This window comes from Drosophila ficusphila, unplaced genomic scaffold (assembly GCF_018152265.1).
Source record: "Drosophila ficusphila isolate 14025-0441.05 unplaced genomic scaffold, ASM1815226v1 contig_791, whole genome shotgun sequence".
Classification (NCBI taxonomy): Eukaryota; Metazoa; Arthropoda; class Insecta; order Diptera; family Drosophilidae; genus Drosophila; species Drosophila ficusphila.
Window position 1 is genome coordinate 5,172,789 of NW_025064737.1, and position 27,962 is coordinate 5,200,750.

A 27,962-nucleotide genomic window follows, 5' to 3' on the forward strand; every position below is an offset into this window, starting at 1 on the left:
GAAGCAGAGCAGAGTGCCAAAAGAAAACAGGGACACGTGAAGGCGGGAAATGAGCAGGCGAAGGACAGCAGCAATTGTGTCGCCAGGATCTACTTTGTGTGTTGGCTGACAAACACTGACAGGGATCCGCCAGCTGGTGCTGACCATCGAGGTGGAGAAGGAGGATGATGATGAGGAGGGGGAGGGGATCTCCCTCTTCCGAGGAATCCCATTAAGTTAAATTGCATTTGGCCTTTGAGCGAGCAGCAAGCATCTGCCTTATTTGCTCTGTGCTGATTTGCCACCTGGGACTTCCAGGCTTGCAGGCCATAATTTAATACTGCCCCTGCCCCGATGCAACTGCAATTTCATTTGCATGGCCCACATGAAGTAGCGCTGACTCGATTTGATGCTGGCCCAGTTAATCAATTGATTTTACCTTCGGCGGGGACTTCTCGCAACCTGTTGAACTGTCGCCAGGCAACCTGGGATGTGGATCTACACGTCGATGTGGATGGATGCGGATGCCTCGTCAATTGCTGCACCTAATTCAATATGCATTGATTCTATTGACTGCTGGATGATTCGTCATGTTTGATCTTTGAGCAGGAACAGCAGAAGCATACAAAGTGCACTTTACTCAGTTGAGTTCAGTAAAAATCAGTTTCCAGCTGGGCAAACAAATTTATTTATTTGACATCTCCCCCATTGTCGTGCCCTAATTAGTTTTTCTTGTGGAGCGAGGACTCTTTCCCGAGTTCGCCTCATTAAATTTTCAATTGTTGTGGCGACTTAATCAATTTTGATTGCCAATCCCCTGCTAATCCTTGGCACTTACGAGTGGAACATAGATATTAATGGCATTTCTCTGTGAATCTTAATGCCCAGCCATTAGAAGCGATTACTATGCGGTCGTTTTTTTTTTTTGTTTTGTGGAAAGAGGAAGGAGCAAAATGTGTGGTCAGTTTTTGCGGCCTGTCGTTTTACAGGAAATCAATGGAACGACCGCCCATGGGGCGTTAAATTTTATTAGCACAAAATGATTTCATGTGCCAAATATTTGGCAAAATTGACGCCGACGATGGCCGTGCTGTCCCAAATGGCGTTGCTAATGGCGGACATTAACGGGGCGTATGCGCAATCTGCGTTGTCATGCAGGACACGCGTCCGCACTGGAGTTGCCTTTAAGTGCACTTTGACCTCGTCCTTCGTGCGTGTGTCTGTGTGTGTGTGTGCGATTGTATGTGTGTGTGCATGCAGTTAATGTCCGCTTATCGATGGACTACAATAACGATTACCCAGCCACGTTTTTCCACCACTTTGGGTGTTGTCTTTGTGGCACACGCGAAAAAATTGGGTCGAACGTTAACTTTTGGTTGAATTGATTTTTAAGGGACTATTTTACTTTCCCATTGGTCATTAATCCTCTGATGATCTATTTCTTTGACTTTACTACTTTGTCCCATTTAATATAGATTTTACCAAGCCGTCTTTTATAATTATTTCGCCTAAAAATGTAAATCTTCGCTAATGCGTATACATTTTCTATTTCTGTATATATTGTTTGGCATATAAATTCTAAATAAAGCAAATGAAATATAAATATACCTTCCTTTTATTAATTTTACTTAATTTGTAATTGCTAAGTATAGTATATCATTCGAAATCATTATAAGAGTTTCTTTTTATTTTTATTCGAAAGCAATAAAGAAGTTCAAGGGCAAATGAGCTTTACGAAGATAAAAATTAAACCATTAAGAATTTAAAAATATTTTCAATACTCAACCTCATTTATCAGTTTATCAAGGTAACACGTTAAAGCTTTTTAAGTCTTCCCAAAGAAGGTTTATGGCCCAAAAGAAAACGAAAACAAGAAAAGCAATCAATTATCATTAACGTTTTCCTCTCCTCTGTTTGTTTTTAGGCATTTGGTACAACAGTGACCACCGCGATTGGGTACGCGTTGCCGGACGATAGTACCCATTGTACCCTGTCAAAGGGTTGAGACCATCGTCACTGCGCAAATCATCCTCCACCAGCAGCGGGAGCATCAGCAACGCCTGCCCCCCGCCGCCGCCCACGCCGCACCAAGTTGCAACCAATCCCGCCGGCAGCAGCAGCACCAGCAGCACTCCGCCTCACTCCCAACATCCGCATCCGTATCCGCATCCGCATCAGCACACACAGCACCACCATTCGCATCCGCATCCGCAGTACCAGAACCACCAGCACAGGCGAAGCAGTAGCTCCAGTCACACCAGCCACGCGGAAAACTCGAGCGGTTTGGCCACCAAGCCGGCCATCAATTTGCTCGGCAATCAGCTGCAGGCCAACTACTTCGAGTTCCCGCCCACCGTTCCCGGGCAGGCGTTGTTGCACCACAGTGGCCGCACCACCGTCTCCACGCCCTCGCTGAACTTGCAGCACCACCAACAGCAACAGCAGCAGCAGCAGCAGCAACAGTTGCCCCACCCCAACAGCACCACAGTTGGTGGCCAGTACAGCTCGGCGGTTGCCAAAGCGGCTGCCTCCACCGCCTGTGCGCTCCTTGCCACGTGCCACGTGCCCCGGGACTCCGATACACCGGAATCACCCCGCAACCAGCAGCACCAGCAGCACCCGAATCACACGAATCACCCGAAGCACCAGCATCGCCAGCAAAACCCGGAGGACCCGTCGCCAACCGCAAACAAAATGGGTCGACGCGAGATAAAGCGCTCCAATACCAGCGGCTCCACCACCAGATCCTACGACAGTGGCAGCGGTGAGTACTCCGCACAGTGGGACTAGTCTCTCAGTTTTTTTTTTCTGAACTTTTACCAAAAGTTTTCGAGTTTTTGCACCATAGGAGAGATCGAAAAAATAACAGAAAAAAATTGTTTACTTGATTAATCCCAAATTGTGTTTCATGATTACTATTGAATTTCGAATTAAATTTAATCAAGCTCAGATTTCTGTATAATATAGCTGCCATAGGAAAGATCGAATAATATATAATATATAATATATAATATATAATATATAATATATAATATATAATATATAATATATAATATATAATATATAATATATAATATATAATATATAATATATAATATATAATATATAATATATAATATATAATATAAAACTTACTGGTAGAAAATGTTAATTCACTTTTAAATTCCAGTTGCAGTTGCCAGTAGTAGGTGACCACTTTTCAGATTTCTTTCTCGACCCCTTAAGTTTGAAAATTTACACATAAATATATTACGTATAACTATTCCCTAGGTTTATACAGAATAATTTGCACATTTTGGACATGTCTTGTTAGTCTTAGATGCGAGTCTAGTCAATTAACTATTTTTAAATTTAGAATCTAATGCTGTGACTCCTTTCTCTGCCAAGATGATAAGTGGGTTTCGCGGCCAGTTCACAGCAGGTCTTCTGTCTGTTCTTTACCAGAGCAAAAATAATGTTACAAAACAAGAATACATTAGTTATCATTAGTTAATTTTTTATTTTTTGACCGATTTCCCTTGCAAGTTACAGTGTTTATACTGAATTTCTGATATGGAAGGAAACTGAAAGAAAGAAACTGTCAAAACATTAAATACTAAGCTATGATGGCTGTCTTAAGACTTGATGATAAATGGTTGAAAGCCTAAGAAGTAAGTTAAGCCGACCGCTCTTTCTTTTAAATTTTAAAAAGGAAGAATGTACTAAAAATAGAAATAGAAACCTTCTCAACAAAATAGTTCAATTTGAAAATATAACCATTTGAAAATATAACAAAAGTGAATTTTTGTGTAATCCATGATCAATGGATTAATATTTAGGGTCTCTATAAATGTAGCGTTTTTAATGTTTTTTTTTTTTGGAAACCAAATTAGTGATGAGAGCCTCCTAAAAATAATTTATGTTTTAGTGTAGTAGAGCGCCTCCCGCAATTCACTGAAGAATAGCGAACGCAGATCCATTCAGCTAAACACAATTCGAAAAGGGGCAGTGGACGGACCACTGCGTAATCGCCTTACGTCCTGCGATTGGGTCCTTGAATGTCGGGGGAAATGACATTAGGCTGGCAAATTAACTCAGCGGAGATTTGTTGTCAGGCTGTCGCCGTCCTGCTTTGGATTGTTTCCCAGGACGCTTTCTCGAGAGGTGTTGGGCTGAAGGACTTAAGCTCGAAATAGAAAAGAAGTGAATCGAGAAAGAAGAGGAACTTCAATTTAAACAATCATTGGTTCGGAAGTAAGTTTAGTCTACAATTCAGTGCTGAAATGCAATGAGTTAAATAACGAAAATTTGCATTCGTTAACAAGCAATTGTGTGGTTTATTAGAAAAGTGGTACTTTACTTTCACTTATTTTGGAGGTTTTTTGATTAACTAGCCCTTGCAAAGAGTTTAAAAAAGAATTATATTATATATCATCAAATGGAAATTTTCTGGCTAGTAAGATAAGAGGGACTTTTAATTTAAATTATTTCACAGCTCTTTAAATAACTTGTTTTAATTATGTGGTCTTTAAGATTCCAATGTCTAAAGCTGTACTCTTTAAGTTAAGTTTTTAAGAATTTCAAATGGAAATACATACCTTTTCAAATAATTAATTCCATTACACACTAATCAAATTACGTTTGTTAGTTTAGTACAGAAAAATCTTTATTAATTAGGACCAGCCTCATGGGCAAAGCCGACTAGAAGTGATATTATACATAGTTCGAGATTAATCTGGGAACCCTAATGCTGCAAAAAGGGCTGTAAAAACGCGAGGCTCTTGTCGCAATGATTGTTTAGACTCAGTCCATTTCAGGACTTATCCAGCATCCTGCGAGTCCTAGGAGCAGCTGGAGATTACGGCCGAGATGCTCTCGGGGCAGCCGTAGTGGTGGAAGCAGTCGTACTGGGATCCGATGCTCTTCTGGGAGCAGCAGTACTTAGAGGCCCTCTGGCACTGGCTGCCCTCCTGGTAGCCCAGCTCCTGGGGAAATTGCAAGGAGTCTGCGGAGGATGTGGGACTGGTCAGTGGGCGTGCGGTCTAAAAGCCGCAGAGGCGTCGGCTTACCTATCCTGGAGGAGGAGGGGGGACGACGGGTGGGGGGCGCGGAGGCGAGGCCCGGGGGCGAGAATCCGGCTAAGGGCACGAGATCCGCTGCAATTAAGAGGCGTCAGCATGTAAACCATGGTGCTAAAGTGCAAGTTAGTGGGTGCAGCGTTCTGCGGAATTCTGCGGGTTTGTGTTCGGTTATGTTTGTGTGCACTTCCACCAACTGAGTGCGTCCGTTGTCCACTTAATTAATGAACAGTGGACCGGACTTTGTTCCCTAATGAACAACATGCGGCAACTGCACTGCAATTTAATATTAGTGACAAGCACAACAAATGAAGGGCTTAGTACATTTCCTCATCAGTTAGTTTACTTACTGATTTTAGATAAAGTTTTAATTTTGAAATTATATTTTTGCAAAAGTGTCACCCAAATCTCAAGAGATTTTGAAACCTCAATGTGTTTTGAGCCTAGAAGTACTAAGGATAAATGCCAAAACACAATGCATTGATTTTAAAAGCATTCTCTTAGAAACCTTTTAAAGTGGTTTCCATTCCCCAGAGATTCCTGTGGCAACTCCATTGTTTTTGCAATGATACTTAGGTTATTTTGAAGCTTAGATAAGCTCACTATTTAAGTGTAATTTTCTCTCAGTTTGTATATGTGCCAATTATGGATGAACAAGATAATTACATCCTCCAGCTGAGCAACCGCAGCCAGAGGAGCCAGCAATTGGATTTGCAGGTGTAAATTGGGTTCTGCGGCATGTTATAGACGGCCAATTAAAAGATAGACCATCAATGGCCAGTGGCCAGTGGGTGGATGGTGGCCTCCTGGCAGCTGGTTAATTGATATGGCTGAAGGGATTGTGTAATTGCAATTGAATTGTGAGCGCATTACATGTCTGGACACTCGATTGGCAACCAATTAAACAAACATATTTAAGTCGTTCGAGTAAATTGGAAAATTTTAATTTGGTTTTTCGGATGGAATGAAATCGATGCGGTAATTGACGACACAGCAGAGGCAGTATTTAGTAATTGGAAACCAAACCATGTGTGAGCTGCAACTTGTTGTTTGTTGGTTATTGTGTCCTTAACCATGGAAGCTTGTATTAAAGGAAAATAAAGAATTGTGTTAAAGTAACCCGCTACTCACATTTAAATTAATTATTGTTGTTTAATAGGTACAAAATACAATACATTATCTTCAATGTATTATTAAAAGTGTTAGTTATCCAAACTTTAAGCCATTTAACTTTGTTAACACTTAAAGGAGACCCCTGAGCCAGCGAGTAACAAGATTAATCTTTTGGATTATTCAGCATACAGGTAATCATAAGCATCAAACGGTTTGTTCATGGCAGATTTATTAATGGTACAGCTATGGTGTTGAGATATTGTTATGGAAGAGTTGGAAAGGCAGCGCCAACCTCCTCGTTTCAACATATTTACAGGGGGTTAACACCTAGTATGCGTAGCATAAGTTAAGTTTGCTTTGGAGAGACAGTGCTAAGTTTAAGCTAAATCAGCACCGAGAACACCGGCATCTTCGATGGGTGGACCGCCGATCCGCCGGTCATCAGGCGTAACCACGCCACACCTTGGCAAACGCACCGTCGCGGACAACCTGATCCGCACAGGGATTGATGTCCCAGAAGGCTCCGTGGCAGCCGAACTCCTCGAAGCAGCTGTACCGCACTTTCTGGCTGTCGCTGGTGCAGCAGTTCACGATCGCCCACACGCACTTGCTGACCTTCGGTTCGCTGTTGCCGCTGCTGGTGGTTTGGCTGTCTACGGCTGGTGGGCGGACCTGTCCCGCCTCGGGACGCACCGTCGGGAGTCCCACCATGGGCCTCCGGGTGGGCGGCCTTTGTGGCCGCGAGCCACTCGCCGCGCTTCCGCTCCCTATCAATTCACAAAGATGGCAGTTGGTCAGGTCGAGTAAAAGATAAAGCGACAGTCAGAGGCAGCTGCTTGTGGATGGTTTTAGATGGTTTTAGATGGCTTTGAGTGGTTTGTGGGTGATGAGGTTAGCTGGCGAAGCCCTTTGTTATATACTTTTTTAATGGGTTGTGAGTGCTTGGGAGGATATATAATTGAAAGATATAACCTACCTCCCCAGCCATTTAGGCCATTGCCCCAGCTGTTGCTGCCGATTGGTTTTCTCGTCACTGAAAGTGTTAAAATGCAATTAACTAATTAAGTAACTAAACAACTATAACTGATTGGGTGAGATAGCATTTATTATGCCATCTAAGAAATACTTTTATATTATTTTATTGTGCTATTCAAACACGTTTTTTTATTTTCAACCCACCTGGCTCGCTTTCCATGATCACAAACGGTGGCCTCTTGGTTGTGCTCGTATATATGGAGAAATCCGCGATGTTTGGATCTGAATTGTGAATTATACTATTGAAGTCATCGCGGTTGCCAACGAAATCGGGTTGCGGAACAGTGTCCTGACGGAAAATATTGTTTGACTGGTTGACCGGTTGGAGCTTAGGTGGCGCCTTACCAGGCGCTATGGGTCTAAAAAAACAAAATGAACACTCATTATTTCATTATTATTTTATAAGTTATTATTTACTCTTACCGCTTGTAGATTAAGAAGCTTAGGTAGTTCAACTTCGGGTTTTCACGGTAATATTCATAGACTGGTTCGTAAGCATTTTGAGCCTGTCTGCGTTGGCGACTGTGGACCTTCTTGGGGTATTTCCCCAGCCACTCCTCCTTGAGGGGCTCCTTGATGGGCTCCGCCAGCTGGGCGGCCTCCACGTTGCTCTTCGGCAGAGCCTTCAGGTCATCGGACAACACGATCGGCTTGTCCGGCAGGATGTCGAAAAGGATCTTGTCGTCCTCACTTTCCTGCTGTGGCTCCGCGCGATGGTGGTGGGTCCTCCTGTGCTTCTTGTGGCGACCTGGATTGGTTTCGTTCTTAGTGGGATCTGCGGGGGAAATTAAAATGTTAACTGTATTTTTTAGGTTTTTAAATGGCCTAAATATCAATTACTTTGAAATGAAAATATAAAACATACAACTCGATATAACAATTCTGAATATTTTGCATTTAGATTAATTTTAAGGTTAAACTTTCTACAATGTGGATATATTCTTGATTAGCATGGTTTTTTTTTTGATGCAATCAAAACCCCAAAGGAAATAAAAATTAAGTATGTTTCGATTTGTATGCTTGAAAAAGTGATATGAATATATGAATATAACATAGCCTAACTTGCTTTCTAGTTCTTTACTATGAAATGTACCCGTATTTTATAATTTATGTGTGTAAGGCCTCACCATAATCCTCGCTGACAAAGTCCTCCTTGTACATGATCACCGGATGGTCCTCCTGCAGGACGCCGTCCACGATTCTAACCTGATGGATCTGCCGGGGAGAAAAAGGGGAGAAAGAAATTCAGAGTTGCAGAGTGCCGGATTGGATTTCACGCTCGACTCGCGACAAACCTCCACATTGTCGGCATCCGGCGGAATGACGGCCAAGTCGCTCTCATCCTCCGAGGAAGTGCGAGCGGTCTGGGTGGTCTGGGCGGTCTGGGCCAACAGGAGCAGGCAGAGCAGAAGGCCAAACAAGAGCGCCGGAAGCTTGCGGCTGGAGCTGCCAGTGGACAGCGCAGTTCGATTCATCTCCTTCGGTTCGCCGGCGGTTCTGCAATTGGCAGCAAGCAAGGACTGTGCATTAGTTTCTCCCGACTCAACTTTTTTTCTGTTGCTGTTGTTTTTCCAGCTCAATCTCAATTATGTACTTGACCCAACCCCATCCATCTGTCCGAGCAAATAGGAAAACCCCCCTTGAAACCCACTCGAAAAACTCAAACTGAAACTCAAACACACATCGGGCAGGACAACCGCCGTTGGCAAAGTTTTGAAGTTGTAAATTTTGTTGCGGTTTTGTTTTGGCTTCTGGCTTCTGGGATCGGGATCAGGATCTGGCTTGGCTCGGCTCGGCTTGGCTTGGTTTTTGGGGTTTATTTTAAATTAGACATCAAGTTGAGTTCAATTTTTCTTGGCTTTTGTTGCCTGCTCTGCTCTGTGGCAAACTTTTGAATTACTTTCGTTGGCTTTCTGTTTTGCCTTTTATTTCCCATTCCGCATTTCTTTATTTATTATTTTTTTTTTGTTGTTTTTTTTCTTGTAGTAACCGGGCACGTCGAAATCTGCCAGCCATAACCCACTGTGGTGGGGTTCGCTAAGCTTTTCCGAGCGGAAAAACTTGTTCGACACCAAAACACAATGGCTAAGCACTTTAGCATTTTAATATTCTAAGGCACACTGTTTTCACGCTGCTTCTTCAGCCATAACTAACCCTCTGCTAAATCGAAATAATTTTCCGACTGGATCCTTTTTCTCTGCCCGTTGGATTTGCACTGAGGCAATTGCTTAAAAAGTCTTCTCAATATAAATGAATCGCGTGAGTTGAAGCAGATGTTTTCCGTGAATCGCAATGCCTCATTTGCGGCGATAAAGACGTATCTCTGTTGGTAAACAAGATACCACCGGTGTATACGTCATAGATTAAATGACAACTCAATTAGTGAGAATTTTTAGGAAAAAGTACGGGAATGAACGATTTTACAATTATCTTTCTGACAGTTGAATTATTTTTAGAGCTGCGCAAAAGAGCATCTGAATCATTACAAATTGTTAATAAAACAAACAGTAACTTACTGCTTCTTAAAAATAATATAAGGAATTTTAAAGGTTGTTCTCTAGTTGGCTTAAAGCCAAACAATGTTAACTCTCCCTTTGTTTCTTTGTAAACCATTTTTGCAATTCCTTCTTTATTAACTAACTAGAAAGCTATAGAGATGAATGTTAAATGTACAATTTCCCTCGTTAAGTTGACAACCAATTAGAGAAGGAAAAGCATTGCATTACGAGCCACGAAGAAAACCTGAAACCGCAGGAAACGAACTGAAGGAAATACGAGAGATTTAAATGGGAGTGGAAGCACAGATAATTCATAGACTCTGACTATGTTCATAAATCAGCCCAGTTCCTGATACTGTATAAAAATCTGCATGAAAGTCGGATGGGAAATGGAAAATACCACGCCGACAAGTTAGCTAGTTGGATTCGCACATAATAATTACCAAACAGTTTGCATATTTTACCCCAAAAATGCTGCAGTGGTTGCTAAGCTCTCGTGTTTTGTTTTCGAGTAGATGGAATGCGAATCACTGAAATAAATTTGCCAAAATGCATTTCCGCCGCCCTGCAGCAGCTGCTGCCCATAAAAGTATGCTAACGTATTCGCCGATGCAACTGCACATGGTATCTATAAACATTTTCTCCGAATTTACACAGCACTCATACAAAAGTGATAGGCAATCGACTGCTAAGCCACACAAGTAACCCTGTTTATTGGAGCTGAAAATATTGGGTCAGAACGGGAACAACATGGCAACAACATAAGCAGCTGGAAGAGCACAAAAACTCGACTCTCAAATTGTGTGAATAGCCAACGGAAATTGTAAGTTTGTTGGGGGAATAACCCCCAATTTGATGCTACAATAACGGCAATTCGATTGAGCCACAAGTGGCAGATGCATAAATGAGCATGGAAAACAAGCTGGCGAAAAAAGGGAAATAAAAACGGGATCCGCAGCATCATAAATATAAATAAACAGCAGAATAAAAGCACGATACTACTCGATAACCTCACATTGCGGCTTTCCTTCTTTACTGCTTTTCGAATTTCCATTAAATATTCAATTTTAATATTTTCACAGAGTGTGGCAAAAAAGAGATCAAAAACGCACGCCAATAATTGGTTTTCGGGAGAATTCTAAATTTAGGTCTGCTTTTTATTTTTAAATTGACAAGTTTGACAATGACCACAATTTTCGTGCATCAACGGCTCTCGCATGAATTTTGTATTTTTAAAATATTTTCAACTCTGAGTAATCCAATTTGGTTCAGTTGAATTTCGGGTGAAACTACAAGTCCTTTTAATTGGGTTTGCAGGTGCATTTTTTACATGGCAAACTAAGTAACTTTATAGCTAGTAGCTGCTCTTAATTGGATTTGGTTGATGTAATAAAAAGTTGGATGAACCGTCAAACGAAGGTGAAGAAAATCCAACTATCCTTTGGCCATATTAAATTTGATCCTTTTAATTTGGCCAAATGTGCTGGGGCATTATTCATGACACGCTGTCCACTGATAGTTTTAATAACCATATGCAAAGTCATGCAGTTCTCACCTCAGCGCTCGGCTTTTTAGGCCATCTGACTTCACAAAGGCAAATTGAATTTAAAGAGCGGTAGCTGCAAAGCCAGAAAAACCAGGCTGGCCTAAATTGTAACACATTCACCTCTCCACCAAAGGCAGTACCTCCAGTGCCCCCATATGCAACCGAACGTGGATTACCTCTCATTAGAACTTTATCGGCATCGGGGCGAGTGCAATTTGGCCTATGGCCAGTTGGAAGGCCAGCTGAACCCGTTCAAACTACGAGCTGGCCACCTGACCACCTGACCACCTGGCCACTAACCCGGAGCCGCTTACCCGTTAGTGCGGCCATTTGGTGGCAAGCACTGTGGCCCCGAAAAGATGATGTGGCCAGCCAAGTGTGGCACACACCCCCATTTTCAGAGAGCCCCCTTGGCAAACAACCTGCCAACGAGTCGATTACACTCGGCTACAACAAAGGTGAAATAATTCAATGTGATGTGGAAAACATAGAAGAAATACATTTTATACTGTCTAAACAAGGTGAGATTCATTCAGTCTTGCTAAATGCCTATTAATTTTACACATCAAAAATAAGTAAGGGATTTTAAAAATTGCAGTGAAAACTTAATGCTTGTTTTTGTTATAATTTTTAAAACTTGCCAACAAATAAATCAAAATTTCAAATATGAGTTTTGAGTATTATTTTTAATGTTTCACAAAATTGGTTGCAAATAATTTTCTAAATTATTTTTTAACTAATAAAAGAGTCATTTATTAAAGAATGTTTTGTGACTTTTTCCATTGCTTTGAAACTTGTTAGAAATGTATACAAATGCTTTAAAATTGAACCTTAAGAAAAAGACAAACTTTGCTACCAAGTGCCGTCGAAGCAACATGTCCTGTGGCCTCCCTGGAAAGTTACTTTGCTTGGCGGGCCAGTAACCGAATGGCGGGCAAAGCCATAAAGTGGCACGGAAAATCGGATTTCATTAGGTTTTTATTTGGACAGATTCAGATACAGATGCAGATACAGATACAGATATATATAGGGACAACAGGGATACGGACACACTTCGATGGCGGCGCTGGGCAAACAGGCGGAAAGGTTCGATCGGAGCGAGGGCTGCTAATTGATATGGAAATTCGGCTGCTGGCCCCGGGCGAGCAAACTCATCAAACTCAAAGGAAAACTCATTGCAGATGCGATTAAAGGCAAACAGACAGTGGGGTAAACATGCAGCGAGGTAAGAAGATGCTTCATATTGAATCCCCTGTTTGCCGTTTTCTGTTTGCTGTTTGCTCTGACCTAAAAATACGCAATAAACCGCTTCGCTTTTTTCTTGGCACGCTCATCATGATGTCGACGCTGATGATCAGCGAAAAACTGTAAGTGAAATCCCCCGGATGAGCTTCTCCGATTTATTTTATGCCTTTCGTGTGTATTCAGTGTTTACGTTTACTTTAACCTTAATGGTGATTTTTTCTGTGGAAGAATTCGTTCATAAATTGTTTATGGCCGAGCAACACGTGGTGGCGTTAGATGTGATGGCCATTGTTCCTCCTAATTGGCTTAGGGCCATGACGTGGCCGCAGAGCCGAAGACAGAGTTATCCCGGGTATTTCCCCAGCTCGAGCTCCGGCTTTAGCTCTATTCAAGTGTCAAAGTGTCTCACGTGGAGGCAGGTCACGTAGTTGCAGCGGCAACAGCAGAATGCAAATGACGTCAGGTGGTCCCATCCATGCGAAACTCAATCCAATCCAATCCTTTGCATATTGCCATCCGGGGAGTCCTGCATAATTGTGACGCTCCTGTCGATGCCGAATCGATGTAGGTCACTTCTGCTGCTGCTGGTGGGCTGTAATTAAGCTGCTCGAATCCGATTCTTTTTTGTGTTTTTGCACACACACACACAGGTTGCACGGACCACATGGCGTATGCGTAATGCGATTTGGCCGCTCAATGGTGCGTATACGTAACATGGCCCTGGCCTGATGTCACCCGCCCTTCTCAGCCCTTCTTGCCATTTTTTTTTTGTTTGCGCCACACTTTTGTTCGGTGTTTTTGTTATTTAATGCACACACAAAAACACACTTTTTGCCAGCCATTGTTGGCGTTTTTTTTCTGGCTTTTCTTGTGTGATTTTGATCTGACTGGAAGCTTGGGCCGCAGGCCAACGGCACCCAACTTTTCTTATTATTGTTCAAAATGAAATTTATGCGGCACGCACACTCACTCACGAACAGAACAGAACAGAACAAAGTGGGGCATCATCATCCAGTGAGAAACAATGCAAGTGGAAAATGTTTTCCCCCTCTTTTCACTGCTGTCAAGTTTTTGTTGCTCATTCCGTTCGAAATGAAGGCGACTCAGTGCAATGTGTTCTATAACATTGAGAAGGGGATGGGATACAGATAGATACAGATGTAATGCACACACAGTGGTGATCAATTCCATGGGAGCAGTGTGTGTGGCGTTCATTATCGCAGGCACCTTTGAACCGAATCAAGTGGGGCATCGAAACTCGGTTATCATGCTCTTTCCACATCCGTCAGGGACTTCATTCCACAAAGGATAGCCACTGCAGCATGTATCCCCACTGTCACTCAGGCATTGTCCTGTGTCCTGCCTCCTGTGTCCTTCGTCCTCCGTCCTGTGTACTGTGTATTTCCCAGGCAGGCAACAGGGACAATATAACAAGGGGGAAAACAAAAACACACACCGGCTGACACATTCATGGGAACTTAACTTCATTCGCAATGCTCGACATCTGAGTTTTGCCATGTGACAGCGCCACGAGCCGCAAACGAAAATTGCGAAAATTCCGGGGGATCAGTGCGGAGGCATCGGGCTCAAACGGGGAAACAATATCAACATGTTAAAGGCACAACAAGTGCCAGGCTGCCAGGCTGCCAAGTACTAGGTAGTTGCGGTTTCAGCCCAACGCACTTGAAGTGCCGCCAAAGTTGATGGCACTTTGTGAGCAACCACTCGGCTACTTGGCTGCAGTTCTAATTGCAAAAGTTGCGCAAAGCTAAAGCCAAAGCCAAAGCCAAAACCAAAGCCAGCGAAATTATATGCACTCAGCGAGAAGGATCCGAATGTCTTGGCCAAGAGGAAGTGGCAAGAACATAAATATCCTTACAGCACCGCGAAAGGGAAGATCTGGGGGAAGGAGTGTCACTGGCAGCCTGTCGTTATGAAATATAACTCAAAATACATTATCAGCCAAGGTATTCTGCCCGCTCCATCGTTCATCCGATGAGCGTGGCCAATTCGCTTAATTGTTATGTCAACGCCTGGCCCACGCGGCGTATGATAAATGCCCCAAAGTAGGCAGCTGTGCTTACAGCTGCTTACACAAACGAATTCATTGTCCTGGCGACAACGCCTTAAGCACTCGGCAGTTCTGGAGTCCTGCAAAAGAATCGGCTCAACTGTCATCTGGCAAATCGCCGTTTTTATCCTGCGTGCTTTGCATTTGCTGCTCGGATTAGAGGACATTGGAAAATTCATGAAGACTAAATGCTCTTGTTGGGGCTTAAATAGAATCTAAATGGGTTTAAAGAATTGCTTTTTTCACGTCTGTTGCGGATTTTTAATTAACATAATTTTTAATATTATAACTTTAAAAAATTAAGGGTTTTTTGGTAATATTTTCATGAGTTTTTTGAGTCAAAAATTGTTTGTTAGTCCTACAATACTTCGCATCGTCTATCTAAAGATTGCTTTGTGACATGAAAATAACATGATTTGATGCATCGTTAAATAAGTCACATATTTTTATTTATTTGCAGAATTAGTTTGGTGAAATAATCTCATATAGGTAGAGAATATTGTGAAACTGCCGTTTTTGGTGTATTAACAAGATTTTAATCAAGACTGCAATTTTAGCTTGGCCTGTTCTATTTTATTATAAAACTGACACAAACGAAGTCATTTAATTGGAAAATTTCATCCGAACGAAACTGTCAAAGGATGTTTAAATAATTTAGCATAATGAAATGATATTATGCTTTTAAACCGCTTTCGACTTTATATCATTTAAGCTAAAATTATGCGTTTGGCACAGGCTTAGACTTAGCGGGTCTGGCTTTTGTCCGGCTTCGGGGTAAAACTAATAATGTCATCCGCCGAGTGCCAGGATGTTGGTTCAACTGTCGACCAAACAGGCAACGCACAATTGACAGCTAAATTGTCTGTCAATTTGTCTCGCCGGCTGAATGCGTTATCCTGTCCGTTTCGGGAGAGAGTGTTGGTGTGTGGTAGTGTGTGTGAGTGTGTAGTGTTTTTTTTTTTTTTTTTTTTTTTTTTTTTTTTTATAGTAGGTGGTAAAGCTTGAAGAGCCGAAGTCTGGGTCTTTCACCCAGTAAAACCCCGAACCTACTCTCCGTTTCCCTTCTCACGGTACAACCGCAGGGGTTAACCTTGGGTATTACTTCGCGAGGGGGAGATGGCCTGAAAAGCCGCAACTAGTAATTAAACTAGGTTAGACGACGGTTGCGCTGACGTTCAGCGCGACGCATGGATTTCATGACAAAGACTGTCATTTTGCTGACGGCATCCCAATTGTTTTGTGAGCCCAGTAGCGTATCCATCAGGTCAGAGACCGTGAACGGCTTCCCAATTGCTAGGCTGAGCTCATGCCTTATAGCTTCAAATTTCGGACATAAAAAGAAAACATGTTCTGCGTCTTCGATTGCCCCAGTACACTGTGTGCAGAACGGGTCCGTCTCGTGCCCAAACCTATGAAGATAGGATTTAAAGCACCCATGTCCTGTCAACAGTTGCGTCATGTAGAAGTCAACCTGTCCGTGCTTTCTTTCAACCCAACGCTTCACATCTGGCAGTAGCTTGTACGTCCACCTACCCTTTGTGCTTCCACTCCACCGGTTTTGCCACGCTGAGACCACGCGGGCTCTACTCTCCTCGATCGATGCAAATTCGCCGGCCAGCTCCTGCGCCTGCTTTGCGAGCAGGTCTAGGGGCGTCGTGGCGGCTAGCAATAACGCGCTTTCCTCGGAAATGGTCCGAAAGCCACATATAACTCGGAGTGCGGCGCGTCTGTATGCCGCCCTGCATGAGCGACTATATGTGGGCGAGGTCATGGCCGGAGCCCAGATCGGTGCCGCATACATGATTGTGGATTTCACCACATTTGCCAGAAGGCGCCTGCTCTGCTGTTTTGGCCCGTTAACATTCCCTAACATTCTAGCTAAAGACGTGGCAACTTTGGCCGCTTTGTTGCCCGTCACCTCTAAATGGAATTTGTACGTAAGCCGGTGGTCCAGCATTACGCCAAGATACCTAATGAAGGGCTTGGACCGTATAATTGTCCTACCCACTATTATTTGGGCGGTTTCTACTGCCTTCCTGCTGCTGATCAAGACGGCTTCCGTCTTGTGCTCGGCGAGCTTCAGGCCATTAGCACATAGCCAGTGGGAAGCTTGCTCGATAGACGCATTAGTTACTGCTTCGGCTTCATTTAGGTGCTTCGCTACTGCGACGACAGCAATATCGTCTGCGAAGCCAATGATCGTAGCTCCTTCAGGGAGCTGTAGGTTCAGTATTCCATCGTACATGCAGTTCCAGAGGGTAGGGCCCAGCACCGAGCCCTGGGGAACTCCTGCTGAAACTGCATAGCTTCGACGGCCCTCCTCAGTATCATATAGAAGCTGTCTGTTGCTAAGATACTCTGAGACTATGTCCACCAGATAGCTGGGGACCTGTAAACGTCTCAGGGCTGAGAGTATCCGCACCCAGTTGGCAGTATTAAATGCGTTCTTTACGTCCAGGGTAGTCACAAGGCAGTATTTTTTGCTACCGCCTCGCCAACGTGCTCCCTGGATTGCCTCAGAGGCCAGTTTATGTACCAGCCCGATCGCGTCCACTGTGGATCGCTTCTTCCTGAAACCAAATTGATTGTGGGATAAGCCCGGACCCTCGGACAGTGCAACTTCGATGCGGTTGCAGATTAGCCTCTCGTATACCTTTGCCACAGTGTCGAGCATGCAGAGTGGCCTATAGGCCGCAAGGTTGTCATTTTGACTGCCCTTGGGTAATAGTACCAATCTCTGCATTTTCCAGGCTTCAGGGAACGTTCTCTGTGCGAAACAGGCATTGAAGAGCTTTACGAAGATCTCCAATCTCTCCGTCATTATTATCTTTAATGCCTTGTTAGGGATCATATCTGGGCCAGGGGCCTTTTCGACTTTGATTCTCCTAACTTCAGCCAAGACTTCCGCAGCATTTGTGAACGTGGGAAAAATCTCACTTTGAAGCGGGGAGGGCTCTTGCTGTGGCTGCAGTACTACACTCGGCGGGAAGAGGTGCGCCACTATGTTGCTGAGCTGCTCAGGACATGTTGGGGTGGGCTGGCTGAAGGCCGCCAACTTCCCCATTACCAGCTTGTACGCTGTGCCCCAGGGACGTGTGTCTGCGTCATCGCATAGTTTAGCGAAGCATTGTTTCTTGCTCGCGGAGATCTCCTTTTTAAGAGCCGTCCGCAAGGATTTGTAGAGGCGTTGGAGTGAGGCGAAGTTCGGCCTACCTCGAGAGCGCATATATTGCCTTCGTGCCTGGTGGCACTTCCTGCGCGCCTCCGCTATGGCATCGGTCCACCAATACACCGGGGGACACCCATTTCCGCCAGCACGTCTCCTTTCCATGGAAGCTGCGCATGCTGACCAGGTTGCTTTTTTAATGCATACAGCATTTTCGTTGGCGTTCTTACGCTCGTCATACACGAGATCTTCCGCCATTAAGATCAGGGCTTGCGGGTCGAGGGTAGAATCTCGGAACCCAGTGGACGCATTGATGTTTTTGCGTTTATATCGCCCGTCTCTTATTTCCATGGTGATGGCCCGGTGGTCGCTTCCGGTATATATCTCTGAGACTTGCCATGCTGACGTCCTGGTTAAGGTTGGGCTCATAAACGTGATGTCGATCACTGAACCCATTCCCGCCTTCTCGAATGTGTTGGCTGACCCTGTGTTAGCCAGAGTGAGGCCTGACCGGGCAATAGCGTCCAACAATATGTGGCCTCTATGGTTTGTGAGGCGACTGCCCCACTCCGTTGCCCAGGCGTTGAAATCGCCGGCAATGATGATGGGGTGTCGTCCTCTGGCGTCCTCCAGAATGTCGTCAACAATGCTGCCAAATGTCTGCGAGTCGACACTGGGTGCAATATAGCACGAATAGATGGTAAGGCTACCCACCTTCGCCCTGACAAAACCTCTGCCTGAATGCCGGCATTGGATCTGCAGTGGTCTCGGGCTGCAGCTCCAAATTGCTGCACCACCTTGGGAGTTTTGAAACCAAATCCCATCGTGCTTACTTGCGTATGGCTCGCTCAAGATGGCCAGGTCTATTTTTAGGGCTCGCACCGTTTGTGCAAGCAAGTCCTGGGCCGCTCTGCAATGGTTCAAATTCAATTGGAGAATTTTCATTTCCCCTTTGCTTTGAGAGCCTGCTGATAAGCTGGACAGCTTCTGCTAAGCGTGTGGTGCTTGCTGTTTGCGCCCTGGGTTTTTGCGCATAATAGGCAGCGTGCCTCTTTGCTGCAGCTTTTGGACTCGTGATCGAGCCCACCGCAGTTAAAGCACGCTTTGGACAGATCGACCTTGCTACGGCAGTGCAAGGCCATGTGACCAAATGCGAGGCATTTATAGCATCGCTTTGGCTCATCGGACTTACGGACCCTACAGTGCGCCCAGTCAATGCGGATTTTTCCTTCTGCTAGGATCTTCTCCGCAAGAACGGGCGGGATGCTCAACCTGGCTACTTGTGTGCCCCCGTATGCCTTCCTTAGGGAAGGAATGGCCGCAGGTGGGATGTCGCCCTCATAGTTGGCGAAAACCGCCTGGATGATATCGTCCTTCGACGAGAACTCTGCTATGTCCCTAATCTCAACCTGGACTAGCTCCTTCAATTCTTTAACCTCTGCCTTATCAGACAGAGTCTCCTGCATTGCCTTCTGTAATTTGGATGTGGCTGGGTCGGCCGTTTTCATCATTTTGATGAGTAGCTCGCCCCTACCAGTCATCCGTATGCCTTTGACGCAATCTTTGTGTTGCTGTAAAGTTGGGTTGTTTTTCACCAACTTTAACACGTCGGCATACTGCATGCCCTCGCCACACTTGACGACTAGTGCGTCTGTGCGTGGAGGGAGTTTTCTATGCTGCTGCTGCTTTTTTGGCTGCTGCTTCTTCGGTTTTTTGGTAACCGTCGACCATTTCTCCGCACCCTCCTTCGTGCCTTTGTCCGCATGGCTCGGCGGAAGGGGGCCGGAAATTTGCTTCGCTGCACTTGCGTAGGTTATGGCTTTCACCACCTTATTGCTTGTACCGCAAGGTTGCGGCACCTTCTGCCTTTTTGGCGCTGAGAGCTTACCGGCTCTAGGGCTCTCACGTGACCTTTTGGGAGTGGGCTTTTGCTCACTGGGATTTTTTGGAGCCGTCTCCAGAATCCTGACTGCTGACTTTTGGAGGGCGATGACCTGCTGCACGAGTTCCTTCATAGGAATCGTCACCATCACCCTCGTCTTGCCTAACATCATACTGTTAAGCTGGGACAATTTCGCCCCGATCGCTCCAACAACTCCGTCTATGTCGCCATTGGCGATAAGCGGAGCCAGTCCCTGCTCGGAAATTGCGCTGAAATGGAAGACCCCCGCTTCTGTGGGACCTCCAGCATGCGCCGTATCCGCCTGTTCCTGCTCTACTGCAGGCGAGAAGATGGGTGGAGATTTTGGCACCTTTGTCGGTGATCTCCCCATCTTGCTACTCTTCCTAAATGGGTCAGCTTCCGGCGCAGCAGAGTCTTCAGCTGCTGCGCTTTTGGCCTTGCCCTGAGTCGTCTCCTTAGTTATGCTAACCGGGCCAGGGCCACGGCTCGCCATCCTTTAAATCTTTTGACTCCTACCTGTCGCCTAAAAATATGCTATACTTGGTCGGAGGAGAGCTTGCTTTAGAGCTTTCCCCGCGAGTTGGCAGCTCGGCTAACGCTTGCGCAAAAGTTGGTAACTCTGCAGCGCAGCTGATCAGTCAACTGACCACGAAGATGGCAGACCTAATCACCCAATTCGGAAAATTGAGTGAAAAGGGCTTTCACTCACCTGCAGGGGGGGTATCACCCCTTCGTCCCAGTGCCGAGCCGACGCTACTGGAGCCAGAGGGATTCTGGGGTCCAGGGAAGACCTCCGCACACTGGTATGTTTATCCTTCCACAACTATGGGTCGCTACAACCCCTTCTCTTCAATTTTAGATGTCGCACACGCGGATCACAACGTAGGAAACTTGTTTTCGCGCACTCGAATATAAAACACGTCCGGTACGCAACGACTTTCCCGTGAAACTGTCAGTGTGTAGTGGTGTGTGGTGTGGGCATTGTTTAGTTTTGGCCAGAACTGACAGATTGCCATTACGGTGGCTGCTGTTGCCGTTGCTCGCTGTTGGTTACTGCTGATGCTGCACGCTTCCGCATTTGTGCGGCTGCTAAGCTGCGGCTCCAATTGGGAGGTCCATCCTGTCCCCACGACACTCCTCTCCCCCAAAAGGTTCCCCCCAAAAGGCTCCTCCCCAAAGACTCCCCTAAAATACTCCCCCCAACAGACTCCCCATATTTGTTTAGTCGGCTGGCGTTTCGGGAACATTTTTTTTTCTTTCTTTTGGGGTCCTGTCTGAATGGCAAAGTTCAAACGGTGGCGGTGGCTCAACTACCCAAGTAAAATGGATCCGTTGTCCCGTCTTCCTGTCTCCTGTCTCCTGTCTCCGGTTTTCGGTCTTCGGTCTTCGGTTTTCGGGTCTCATGTGTGTCCTCCGAGTCTTACGCTTCGTTTGCTCGGCATTTGTTTGTGGATTTTGGCACACGTCTATTTGTGCTGCCTGTCGGGCCTACTATATGTTGTCAAGGACAAGGACGAATCACAATCCCCCTCCCCTCGCCTTTCCCCGCTCATGTGTGTAAGTGTGTGTGTGAGTGTGTGTGTTTGAGTGTGTGTTTTCTGGGGGCTCTTTGAGCTGCTGTGTTTGCCCAACTGCGGCGTTGGTGGCAGTTTCTTGAATAATGCAAAATAGTAGCATCAAATAACGGCACCAAAAGTGACTTAAAGTTTTAATGAAAATGCCAGGCTCGAGCAAACACCCCCCTTTTCCCTCCCCCTTTTCCATTTCCTCTGCGAGTGCGGCCCAAACATCCATACATTAAATATTAAGTGGCCTTATAGCATTGCCCCGTAGTGCATATTAAATTTCTGTGTATAAAAAAAAGAAACGGAAAGTAGCTTCCTCCGCCATTAACCTCCCGAGTGGGAAAATTTCAAATATTAATTCCATTCGACGCTTCAATTCGATTTAATGGCAAACAAATTGGCATTTTGAAATGAAACTTTAGCTGCCATTTGGGCCCTGGAATTTATGGGCGAAATCAAAGTCCCCAACTTGACCGGAAATATCCTGGAATTGTGGCTGCTTATTGATTGAGCTACTTAGTTGGCCCACAAATCGGTTAGTATTTGTGGTCGGAGTGAAAACCGAAATTCGAATGTCCAATGGCCACAAACTTTTGCACAGACTTTCTCAATACTGAGGTGTTCCGAACAAGTTGGCCAAGGAAAAATGGTGGCCAAAAGTCTACTGAAATTGGAGTTCCAATATGGATTAGTTGGAGTTTGGATATCTACTTCACGTGTAAAAAGCATTGCGCAATTTTGTTCGTTTCCCTTGAACACGATGTGTATTTTGCTGGAAAATATTTGCTCAGCTTTTTCCCTATTCATCAGCTAAACCAATAAATGATGATAGACAATGCTGCACTCCATTTAAGGTGACATTTCTCAGCCACCATAATAGATGACTAATCCGGAATATTGTCAGCTCGTGGCTTAAATTACCTCACATTTATTATGGGCGCAGCCAGAGATTAGGTGTCCGAATGCAAATGACCGGGAAAATGCAGTTCGAAACTGTCACTTAACTTGCCCCCAAATGCAGTGGCACGTTGCACGATTTCAATAAATCTGGGGCGTGTCGAAATTTTCGGCTCTTCGATGATTGATGGGGGAGTTGACGGGGGGCGGCAGGGGGGAAAGGGGGCGTGACCGAGTCCCAAATTCGGTCAATTAGTCAAACAGAAAGCGTTTTTGCTGCGAAGCTAGTCTTTGCCATCCCCGAACTAATTAAAACACGCTGAGCAAACTCGACGGCTTTTCGACGGGATGAGGGATTGCCATTGGGTTTGAGCTTGGGTTTCTGGCTTTTGCTTGGGACTTTCGGGGAGTGGTAATGGGCACGTGCCACCAGGATTACCGAGGTCGAGACGTTTAGTTTCGGATTATTGATGGGAGGAGGGAGGAGGCAGGAGGGACGGGGGAAGGCGTGCCACGCCCTTGCATACAAATTTCACGTCCGCGGACGGAAGGTCAGCGGTAATCGAGTGTGACAAACAAGGTAAATATTTGCAGGTATAACGTTGCCAAAAATCGGTAAATAAATTCAAGCTTGCCGGGCGGTGATTCATTTGAAATTCTGTTTAATTAAGTGTGATTAGCCATCAGGATTCCCAGTGCAGACAATAGCTTATGGTAATTGTTTAAAGCTTGAATACCAATTAATATTTGGAGAGAGTCCAGCACTCCCTAAGCTTTTGTTCTTGGATATTATATTTTTTATGATCTCATGGTAGTGACATATTTTCGCGGTTTCTAACGATCCAAGCCACTGAGCATGACCGAAGCGAATCTTCTGCCCGGGAACTCTGAACTCATGAATAATTTTGGCATCCGTAAAACTAATTATGCTCATTAGCCTGCGGATATATAAATCGCTTTCCTAGACTTTTAAATGGCACACGCTCTTTAATTATAATTAGACCCGTAGTTATTTAATGTGCATCCACTTTTTAAGCCATTTTTGGTTTTACCCTCTTCTCAATGATGCTATAATTATACAATAAAAAGTTAATATCCTATGTGAGAAGCAATGGTTATGAGTGTGTTAAAAAATCTCATATAATTACTAATTATTATACAATTCTTTTACTAATGAGTATAGCAGGTTATTGTGCAAAAACTCAGTTGCTTTTAAGGCTTTGCGTGTTAGTTCTTCGATTGCTCGACTTAATGACAGATTGTCGTCATTTGAGCTGTGAACTCAACACCCATTGAAATTAAAACCAGTAATCGGTCGTTTTAATTATACGAATTTATTCAAGTGCTTTGATCAAGTTGCTCTTAAGTTAAGAGCGCAACTCCGAGTTTAATTGATGATTTGCTCAGGTGCTTGCTATTCGAGCCTTTTGATTGAGGGCTGAAGGTCGTTGACAGATTTGATGTTTAAAGTTCAGAAATGGCAAGAACCAGCTATTAAGGAATAGGCAAATATTCGAACTGGTTTTGAGATCGGTTACGTCATCTGTAAACTGGTGGGCATTGGCCATGCATCACGACTTTAATAGCTATTACTGTTTACTACATGCAAAATAACCTTTTCATGAACTCCGAGGCATAGGAATTTCCTTGCTCACGCATCTGGATTTCAATTAGGAGAGTGAGTAAGAGTGAAAGTGGCAAACCACAACAGTCGTGGGAATTATGGGACCACCCAACTAGAATTCTTGAAGCGTGTCTGCGGTTTTGGGCTCACAGAAATTTGATCCAAGACAAAACGGCAATTAGTTGGCTCGTGCAGTTGCAATTAAATCTTAGACTCTATTTTAAGTAAAGAGCACGATTTTTCTACCCATAAATAGCAATTGCATTCTAGTTAGAGACCACGATGAGCCATGGGTAACTTATAGGCACTTAAGATTCATGACCAGCACTTAAGCAATGACTAATTCTGATGGAAGTCCAACGAACTAGGAAATCCCAAAGTCCACGACTGATAAGGCTCGGTTCTACGTCACCTCAAGGTAGAATTATAATAAATACAGAAGGGGGTAAAGAAAATCACACTTTGCGGGTTAACAATGAAACGACAAATTAAAAGGGAACAGGAACCAACAACAAAGAGCGATTTACGAGTAAATGGGGGCTCAAGTACAACGCTTCTGGGGATTCCCGTGCTCAAAAATGTGAGCGAAAGCAAAGGCAATGGCAAAGGCAAAGGCTTGAACTTGAAATATTTTGTGGAGCAAAAGGGCAAATACACACGCACACACATGTAAGCACGTGCAAGAGCTTTAATTATGCGCGAAGTGAAAAGTATCTTTCAGATTCTTTCGGTATCTTTTAGCTCCGACGAAGACAATGAACGCCGACGACACGTTTCGTTTGCTGTTGGCCAAATTATATATGTTCTGCCTCGCTCTCCGCATCAGTGTCAAAAAAAGCAGCAGCTAAAGCCGAAAGACAAACAACATATTGGGGCCCAAACCCCGCACCAAAGAGTGTACATATGTCGACGGTTTTTTTGTGTTTTGCCAAATTAGCAAAAACTGGTTTACGCAGGTACTCTGCTTGGCTGGAAGCCCGAAGAGCGACGACTGGGGAGCCGGGGAACTGGGGAACTTGGGGCCAAAAGACAAACAAAAGCCGTTTTGCTCATTAGCCGACTCTCCGCCGCCGCTGCTCGGTAGTCAAACAAACTCGGCTTGTCGTTTTCGCTGATATCTGTGGGCTGGGTGGGAAGGTCGAGAGAGTTTTTGGCCCAAACACCCATTTCATTCCCAAAGAGTAACGTTTTGCGGCAGCATAATGACAATTCGGCAGTCGGTCGAGCGGATAACTTACTGAGGGTCCTCTGTCTTGGCCTCTGGATGTAGGGCAAGATCTGGGACGAATCCAGTTTTCAACGACACAGTCTCAGGAGCGCGAGATCGGCACTTCACGATCCGCGGAACGAGTTTTACTGGATAAAAGGCGTTTTTCCCCATCGGCGACAGTTCTGATCAATGACAATGGCCCTCGACGCAATCGTAATACAAATCGTTGTATTTATCTATAAATGTCAATTCGTTTGCATATTGCCTTTCGAGCTTGAAATGCAAGCCTTCCGTTCAGAAGCTGTGCGATTATAACCCAACTTATTATAACTCTTTTTCTGATATTTAGAGCTTATGTAGGTACAAATTTTGTTTACTTAAATGCGAGTATTAAGTTGTTCTTTTCGTTAAAGTTATTTTAATGAATTTTAAATTTTTAAATTTGGTTTTGCTTGTAACAAAAAAAGTCTTTTTACCGTTGGTATTTAAACTTTAAAACTTGTGCTGTAGATTTCAAGTCGTGATTTTTTAAAAATATTTGTTGATAAGAGTATACATTGAGACACAGTGAAAAAATGAAATAATGGAACTACATAGTTATTCATAATCAGCGACATAAAGTATACGCATACGAACAACAAAAAAAAGATCGGATGTCGGGTTTTTTTCGAAAATAATGTATATTTACGAAGAAACACAACAAAATTATATATTAAATGCGTGATAAGAAGTTAACATTAAAATAAATATATAACACGAATATAAACCATTTTCTTTGTATTAAAAATAAAATATAAAAAAATTTTTATATTAGTCACCGCAGAATTTATTAGAGCTTACAGTGGGTTGGGTGGTATAACAAAAAATGTATATTGGTCCTGAAGAAAAAATTCTATACACAAAATTTATGCAAGCCGGCAAAAACGGAGGGTAAATAAAGACTGAAAAAAATCAGAAAATAGACGGCAGAGGGGGAAGGGGTATAAAAAACACAAACATGGATTGATTGTGCTTTTAAATGGAAATTTGTTGCACTGGCAAAAAGCGCAAGTCGAGCAGAAAGCCAACTGTTTGGGATGCAGCCAATAGCCATCGGCTTATCTTTTCGAGCCAATAAACCAATTAGGAGCAAAGTGTTTTTATACTGACAGAGCAGATGGAACATCTCCACATACCTATAAGGCTGCTAGGTCAGCTGCTATATATTATGAGTCCAATATAGAATCTTTTCACCCCGAAATCCGAAAAGTTCTCATGCAGCTTTCAGTCTGCTTTCGTTATTTCAGCAATTGAACCCAATAATTTTCAGTTCAATTGGCTTTATGCTTTTCTCGATTCTTTTTGGCGGGTTTCACTTGTGTGCGTTATGTATCTATATCTACACTTTGTTTGTTTTCGACGTTTATCGTGCTCACGTTTACTTATTTTACTTCTCTTTTTTTACTTTTTTGTTTTGCTTATATGTTTTCCGCGATCTCCGCAATGCTTTCCGCCCGATTTTCGACTTTGTACTGATCAGATTCTCTCTCTGGCACTCTGCTATAAGTATCAGCTTGGAGCTGGATAAACAAATAAGAGTGCGGCTCCCAAGAGAAATGTATGCTGCTCTTCGGACTCTCTTAATTAAACAATAAGTTTATTGTACAGGCGGCGGAATGATCAAAGTCTCAACGAACAAAACGTCATGATCTTCGTCAGCGAGCAAAGTCTTGGCCATAATCTATTCATCCGCAATTAGAGTTTTCCAGACACCCACAATGAGGGGTCTTTGTATCCAGAGTGAATCACAGTGGGGAAAAGTGACAGTGCACTTTCCACACAAGGAATTTCTCTGACGGATTGCACAGATGGCCGGGCCTCTAATTATGAATGGGTGCGCTCAAGTTCCAATGTGAAATTCAGATGCGATGCTTGACTAATTCGCTGCTTTTTAAGTCACCAACAGATGAGGCAACCAGCCTGCCACTTGCGGTGGCACGACCCAAATCGCAAATCAGGCACTGAAATATGTCACGTTTTGCATGACTTTACGGACGCAGAAACGGACTGACAATGATGAATGCTAATTGCACTTTTCGCCATCTCAACGAAAAGCCCATTAAACGACGCTCGAAACGATTCTGGAGTTTTCCCAATCATTAATGGCTAGAATTATTGGCGTCGTGAAAATGAAGGTCCATCCACTCATAAAGATCTACATGCAAATGAACAAACTTTATTGTTTCGCTTAAATGAAATATTTTAAAGATTTTACGATGCCATTAGGACTTAAAAAAAGTTATGTAAATGTCAAAGTAATTTACCAGTTTTTTTGTTTATTAGGATTCTTTACTGAATTCGCAAATATTTGAATTTGGTCCCCTGGGTTCTTACGGAATAATAAAGCAAGCTTTAATCATTGTAGGCATTTTGGAGAAAAAATTTTTAAAAAAATAACAAGCGATAGCTGCGTTAGCCTTGAAAATAAAAAAATGGCTTAAAGCGAGAGAGGGAAAAACTCTGTAGACGACTATCAGATACCAGTTACATAATTATATCATACATAAATCATTTAAGTATATTAGGTTTACGGGGTCGCATGTGCTTTCTTTATCAAATGCTGTATAGAATTTCTCTTTGCGGGTATAAAAATGTGTAACTGATGTTGAAAAATATTTAAGTACTTTTCCATCAAATCAAAATTCAAAAAATATATTTTTCCTAATTTGAAAGTAAAAAAAAAATAAAATAATAATAAAAGAAGAGCACAAATATTTCTTATAAAAATTGTAAGATCTGTAAAATTTAATTTGCAGAGCAAGCTAAAATACCCTAAAATACCCTAATGCTTGTATTCTTCGGAACCAAAGTGAAGATAAGGCATATCAGTACTGATGGTAGTTGTGGTGCAGCGCGTAGAGCGATGTGCGCGCGAATTCACCACTAAGCGTGTGTTCAGTAGAAGTGGGTTCGATTCCCAGCGCGGTCGAATCATTATTATTATGTAGCAGTCTCCACAGACAACAAGAATAGGAAGGTATAAAAATGTATTTTTAGTTAGGAAGATGCGATTT

General features: G+C 43.7%; 2 protein-coding genes across 5 annotated transcripts in view; one reads left to right on the plus strand and one right to left on the minus strand.

Annotated features, from left to right (window-relative positions):
- Positions 1–1,060: 1,060 nt before the first annotated feature.
- The window catches only part of LOC108093280, a 31,184-nt gene continuing 4,282 nt past the window's right edge, over positions 1,061–27,962 (plus strand). The window contains exons 1-2 of the mRNA XM_043209217.1: positions 1,061–1,193; positions 1,979–2,743. Coding sequence (XP_043065152.1) covers positions 1,061–1,193; positions 1,979–2,743 — 898 coding nt within the window. The remainder of the gene's footprint in view (positions 1,194–1,978; positions 2,744–27,962) is intronic.
- Positions 4,594–26,432, minus strand: LOC108098618. Of its 4 annotated transcripts, none has more exons than XM_043209240.1 (9): positions 26,085–26,432; positions 8,480–8,681; positions 8,312–8,399; positions 7,608–7,959; positions 7,329–7,543; positions 7,126–7,182; positions 6,626–6,916; positions 5,028–5,114; positions 4,594–4,963 (listed from the first exon to the last, which is right to left on the minus strand). In XM_043209240.1, the coding sequence occupies exons 2-9, from the start codon at positions 8,657–8,659 to the stop codon at positions 4,800–4,802; spliced, it is 1,434 nt and encodes a 477-aa protein (XP_043065175.1). In that variant the 5' UTR covers positions 8,660–8,681; positions 26,085–26,432; the 3' UTR covers positions 4,594–4,799. The 4 variants fall into 4 exon arrangements, with proteins under 4 accessions (XP_043065175.1, XP_043065176.1, XP_017057174.1 ...); XM_043209241.1 differs by having other exon boundaries at positions 26,354–26,419; XM_017201685.2 differs by lacking the exon at positions 26,085–26,432 and adding an exon at positions 9,339–9,411.

What these genes read in the sequence shown, in the direction of transcription:
- LOC108098618 (XM_043209240.1), bottom strand. Translation starts at nt 8,659, where the DNA reads ATGAATCGAACTGCGCTGTCCACTGGCAGCTCCAGCCGCAAGCTTCCG. An exon ending in AGCTTCTTAATCTACAAGCG is followed by an intron (nt 7,544 to 7,607) that starts GTAAGAGTAAAT and finishes TTGTTTTTTTAG; the next exon opens with ACCCATAGCGCCTGGTAAGG. An exon ending in GGATCAGGTTGTCCGCGACG is followed by an intron (nt 5,115 to 6,625) that starts GTGCGTTTGCCA and finishes TCTTAATTGCAG; the next exon opens with CGGATCTCGTGCCCTTAGCC.